The sequence below is a fragment of the Erinaceus europaeus genome, chromosome 6 (genome assembly GCF_950295315.1).
Source record: "Erinaceus europaeus chromosome 6, mEriEur2.1, whole genome shotgun sequence".
NCBI lineage: Eukaryota > Metazoa > Chordata > Mammalia > Eulipotyphla > Erinaceidae > Erinaceus > Erinaceus europaeus.
The window spans coordinates 5,453,775-5,459,104 of NC_080167.1; the positions used below are offsets into that span (position 1 = coordinate 5,453,775).

The 5,330-nt window shown below is 57.8% G+C and overlaps 1 protein-coding gene across 1 annotated transcript; it reads right to left on the bottom strand.

Moving 5' to 3' along the window:
• Nucleotides 1-388: 388 nt before the first annotated feature.
• FICD (FIC domain protein adenylyltransferase) lies at nt 389-5,094 on the bottom strand. Its single transcript, XM_007525259.3, has 2 exons — nt 4,729-5,094; nt 389-2,804 (listed from the first exon to the last, which is right to left on the bottom strand). The coding sequence occupies exons 1-2, from the start codon at nt 5,033-5,035 to the stop codon at nt 1,729-1,731; spliced, it is 1,383 nt and encodes a 460-aa protein (XP_007525321.1). The 5' UTR covers nt 5,036-5,094; the 3' UTR covers nt 389-1,728.
• Between the last annotated feature and the right edge of the window lie 236 nt (nt 5,095-5,330).

Sequence of the window (5,330 nt, forward strand, 5' to 3'; positions counted from 1 at the left end):
CCTCCAAGGCTGGCTTATCTGCTGGCTTCCCTCTGCTGCGGGCCATAGATAACCTCCCTGGCCGCCTTCACACACAGGCTGGTTTCGGAGCAGACTCTGAGCAGGACCCAGTCTAAGCTCAGGCTGCGGCCTGTCCTAGTGGTGGAGTTTTCTCCCACAGGGTCAACAACTGGTGGTAAACCAGAACTCTCAGTTACAGAGTCTGAGAAGTTAGTCAGTCAGCCGTCAGCCTCACCAGGGAACTCTCCAGCCACCTGTCACTCGGCCTGGCCTGCCTCCACGTCTCCAGGACACACACATCCAGAACAGATAGGGCTGGAAGGTCCCTCCTCCATCTTCATGACACTCGAGAACAGCCTTTAAACATGACAGCAAGTCTAGGCGCTTATGTAACAAAATACTTTATTAGAATCAGTAATTGGTTAAAATACATCCTTCACAGAGAAGTGCAGAGTTCTCCAGGACAGAGCAAGCACTTCTGCCAGGCCTCCTTGGTATGCTCAGAACACCGAGGCAGGGGAGTTCCGGTTCAGAAACACCTTGTGACAGCATAATACGTGTATGAAAAGAGCTTTTAGGAAGGCCTGAGTCAAATGTTGGGGCCATTTCACGTCTTGCCACTCGCTAACCCTTCAGAAGCCCCTGAATGTATATAACTGAGTGACTGTCACATCAAAAAAATGACCTCAGACTCCGAGTTCTCCAAGTCAGATAGTCACTGCCCGACCGACACTGGCAAGTGGGCCCTGGTGGTCTGACTGCACACAGCAGCTGCGTTGGCACCTGTGTCAGACATGAGAGGAGAGCCTACGCCCCGTCTGTGGAATGGTCTCACTGTGCAGACTGCTAGAAAAACAAGGCCTCTCCAGGGCGGTCTGTTCTGTACCCCCCAGGGGACACCGGACAGCACAGTGGCTGCGGGAAGAAGGGGCAGACGGAGCTAAGCTCGGGGAGGGGCACTCTTGCTCACCGCCAGAAAGGCTGGTCTGGTGTTGACACGGCCTGGCTGATCACAGGCGTGTTCCTGAACATTCACCTGGCTGAGACACTTGGGGCGTGTGACGTGTGCACTAAAGACCCAGAAGCGTCTGGCCTGAGCGGCTACAAATAAAGTGCAAGGAGCAGAAATGAAGGTGGGACACAGTCTCACTGCGGTAAAGTGATAGCCTCTGGTGCCAGAGTTTGCAAACTAACTATAGTTCAAAGGGTCAAAAAAAGAAGGTGGGATCTCACCAGAGGGGCCTTCCACCCCAGCCTTCCAAGATGGCTTCCTATCGCTTCTCCAGCCACAGACCCTCAGCCTGTCGCAGAGAAAGACCTGGAGGAAGCAGCCCTGCGCTCAGGGCCTAGCCTCCAGCCTCTTGACCACTTAGTGCAAACCCCGCTCCAGGAGCCGCGTTCTGGTCACGCGAGGAGCCTACGGGGACGGCCCCAAACTCAGGGCCACCAGCTCCTACAGCAGATGCCACACGCCATGTGCACTGGCTCCAGAAACAACAATAAATAACTTGGCTGAAGTATAAGTTATCTTAGAGACAAGGTAATAATTTAGATATTTTTTCTTTTTTTTTCACTAAAAACACATTTGGAAAGTTCCTTATCTGTCTCCCTTTGCTTTGGAAGACATGGGACTTTCTAGAAGTGCTAGTTCCCGTTTTTTTTTTTTGTTGTTGTTTTGTTTTTTGTAACTCCTCATCCTCCGCTGGGGCCAGGGGAGGGCTGGCAGGGCTAGGGCTTCACAGGCAGAGTCTCCTTGAAGCCAGAGTGGTTGGGTCTGGCCTCAGGCAATGCCACGGAGTATTCCGTGGTGGCGAAGAGCAGGGTGTCCAGAGTGGTCTCCGCGCACTTGGCGATGAAGCGGATGAACGGTCTGACGTCGCCTTCGTTGGCGGCTTCCAGCACGTGGTAGTACTCGGCCCTCTGCTCCTTGCGGATGGTGATGGGTGGGTAGCCGGCCTGCATGAGGATGAGGTTCATGAGCAGGCGTGACGTCCGCCCGTTGCCGTCGATGAACGGGTGGATGTACACCAGCTTGTAGTGGGCCAGCGCGGCGAACTCCACCGGGTGCAGGTTCATGGCGTCCTCCGAGTTGAGCCACTGGATGAACTCTTGCATCTGCTTCTCCACCTCGAGGGGGTGCGGGGGCACGTGGTGGCCCACCAGCACCTGCGTAGTCCGGAACCGGCCCGCCTCCACCGGGTCCACGTAGCCCAGCACCCGCCTGTGGATCTCAAGCACGTCGGCGAGGGCCACGGAGCCGATGCGGGACAGCAGCGTGGTGTTGACGTAGCTCATGGCGGCGTGCACCCCGATGACCTCGTTCTGCTCCTCCAGGCTCTTGCCCGGCACGGCGTAGCGCGTCTCCAGGATGTGGCGGATCTCCGACAGCGACAGGGTGTTGCCCTCGATGGCCACCGTGTGGTAGATGTGGTGGTAGTAGGTCTCCTCCATGACCCTGCGTAGCGCCGAGCTGCCCTTGGGGATGGACATGACCTTCTTCACTTTGCTGTCGATGATGCCGAAGTGCCTCTGGTCGATCTCCTCCACCAGCGGCAGCGTGCGGCCCCGGCTCACCAGCGCCTTCTCGTGGTGTGGGGCCAGGGTCAGTGCGCGGGTGTACAGGTAGTCCGCCCGGACGATGTCCTTGTCCTCCTCCGAGAAGATGCCGAATTCGGTCAGCGCGTCGGCGAAGCCCGGGTCCATCTTGAGGGCGTGCAGGAAGAGCTTGTGGGCCTTCTCGCGCTTGCCCAGGCGTTTCATCTCCAGGGCTCGGTTCAGGGCAGCTCTGGCTTCCAACCTGCCGGCTGAAGACACCCAGGGCGCGACATCAGTGGCTGCGGGGAGGCGGGACTGTGGCCTCTGGGGGCTCGGTCCACTGCTCGGGCCCTTCCACATGGGGCTTCCCTGCTGGCTGCTGCACTGTCCCCGGAGCCTGGCTCACCCAGGCGTCACCCTCAGGCTCCAGGCTGGCCTGGAGCCAGGCCCCTACTCTGCCCCTTCAGTCCCTACCTTCTCTCTCACTCCTTGTAGCCTTTACATTTTTCATTTATTTAAAAATATTCTATTATTTTAATGAAAGAATATATATATGGGGGGGGGCGCGTCAGTTTGAAAACAGAGACCACAGCCCTGCTCAGCTCTTATGCTGGTGCTGGGGACTGAACCTGGGACCTCGGAGGCTCAGGCAAGATGAGTCTGTTTGCATAACCATATGCCCTCTCCCCAGCACTACTTCTCTCTCTTTTTACATTTTATTTATTTATTCCCTTTTGTTACCCTTGTTTTATTGTTATAGTTATTATTGCTGTCCTTGTTGTTGGATAGGACAGAGAGAAATGGAGAGAGGAGGGGAAGACAGAGGGGGAGAGAAAGATAGACACTTGCAGACCTGCTTCACCGCCTGTGAAGCGACTCCCCTGTAGGTGGGGAGCTGGGGGGGGGGCTCGAACTGGGATCCTTACGCGGTCCTTGTGCTTTGCGCGACGTGTGCTTAAGCCACTGCACTAACGCCTGACTGCGGACACTATTTTTTTTTAAGTTATTTATTCCCTTTTGTAGCCCTTGTTGTTTTATTGTTGTAGTTATTATTGTTGTCATCGTTGTTGGATAGGACAGAGAGAAACGGAGAGAGGAGGGGAAGACAGAGAGGGGGAGAGAAAGACAGACACCTGCAGACCTGCTTCACCGCCTGTGAAGCGACTCCCCTGCAGGTGGAGAGCCGGGGGCCTGAACCGGGATCCTTACGCCGGTCCTTGGCTTCTCTCTCACTATGAGAGAGGCAGAGCCTCACTCCAGCACATGTGGAGCCAGGGCTCAACCTCAGGACCCCACTCACACAGGCAGGTCCTTTGTCAAGTTGCCTCCCCAGCCGACACCCGACTGCACTTAGTCTCACTGTTAGGCAGCGGCTGGCAGTGAACCCAGCAGCCTTCCCTGGCCCAGGTATTTATTTATTTATTTATTTATTTTGAGAATAGGAAAGGAGACACTGCAGCTCTGCTCCTCCATCCATGAAGCTTGCTGTCCCTGCCAGTGCGGCGGCGTGCGGTGTTTCCATATGGTGCCAGGAACTGAACTCAGGACTAGCACATGGTAAGGTGTGTGCTCTACTGGGTGGGCTGTCTGACGGTTCTGTGGGGGGGGGGGAGAACAAGTATCCCCCCAACCCAACCAGGATATATATATATATTTTTTTATAGATTAAAAAATTTTTTTTTATATTTTCCCTTTTGTTGCCCTTGTTTTTATTGTTGTAGTTGTTGTTATTGATGTCGTTGTTGTTGGATAGGACAGAGAGAAATGGAGAGAGGAGGGGAAGACAGAGAGGGGGAGAGAAAGACAGACACCTGCACACCTGCTTCACCGCCTGTGAAGCGACTCCCCTGCAGGTGGGGAGCCGGGGGCTCGAACCAGGATTCTTAAGCCGGTCCTGTCCTCCACCCACAGGGTGGCCGCTCCCCCCACCCCCCACCCATATGGGTTACAGACTCAGCGGTTCCTTGGGTCCTGACAGCCACTCCTCATCTCAAGCAGCCCTCCTCCAGGGAGCCTTCCCGGTCTGCTTCCCCATCCATCACCACACTGGTGGCACTGCAGCCCAGTCACCGGAAGCTCAGGGCTGACCTGGCTGCGGGAACAGCCGGGGGGGCCCTGTGCTCAGGCCTTCGTGGGCACCGTCCCCATCCCCCCACGGCCGGGATCCACAGCCCCGGGCGGGCTGGATCTCACCTGGAGCGGCCGGGGGCTGCACCAGCAGCAGCGCCGCTCCCCGCGCGGCCCCGGAGGCGACGCTGAGCTCCGTGGAAGGGCCGGTGCGCCTGGCGCCGGGCTGCGGCCTGTCCAGCTTGCTCCGCAGCAGGAAGAAACCTCTGAGCAGGGCCCAGCACGGCTCCTCCGTGGGCCCGAGCTGCAGCAGCAGGGCCAGCAGGGACCCCAGCGCCATGCTCAGCAGCGTCACCCACAGGAAGCGGCCGGAGACCGCCCCCCATTTCGGTTCAGTCACCGCCACGACCGAAGCCATGGGTGCGAGTGTCATCTGGACGCGGGCGAGGGTCCCCCGCACACAGCCGCCGCCGCCGCGGGGGTCGGCGCAGGGCCTGCCGCTGTAAGGAAGCAGAGGCGGCGGGTGAGAGGGGTGGGGGGACACCCGGAGCCCGGGGCGACCCGCTCGGCCACGCAGCTTATGCACAGCGCGGAGGCGCCGGGGCATATTCGTGGGTCGCACTTCGTGAGTGCCAGGCCGCAAGGGCCGCGCCTTCCTCTCTCTGTCTGTCTGTCTGTCTGTCTGTCTGTCTCTGGGCTCCAGCAGCAGCAGGTGCAGCAGCAGCGCA

Coding starts and splice junctions, on each gene's coding strand:
- FICD (XM_007525259.3), bottom strand. CDS start 5,035: ATGACACTCGCACCCATGGCTTCGGTCGTGGCGGTGACTGAACCGAAA. Junction 2,805..4,728: donor GCAGCCCCCGGCCGCTCCAG/GTGAGATCCAGC, acceptor GGGTGTCTTCAG/CCGGCAGGTTGGAAGCCAGA.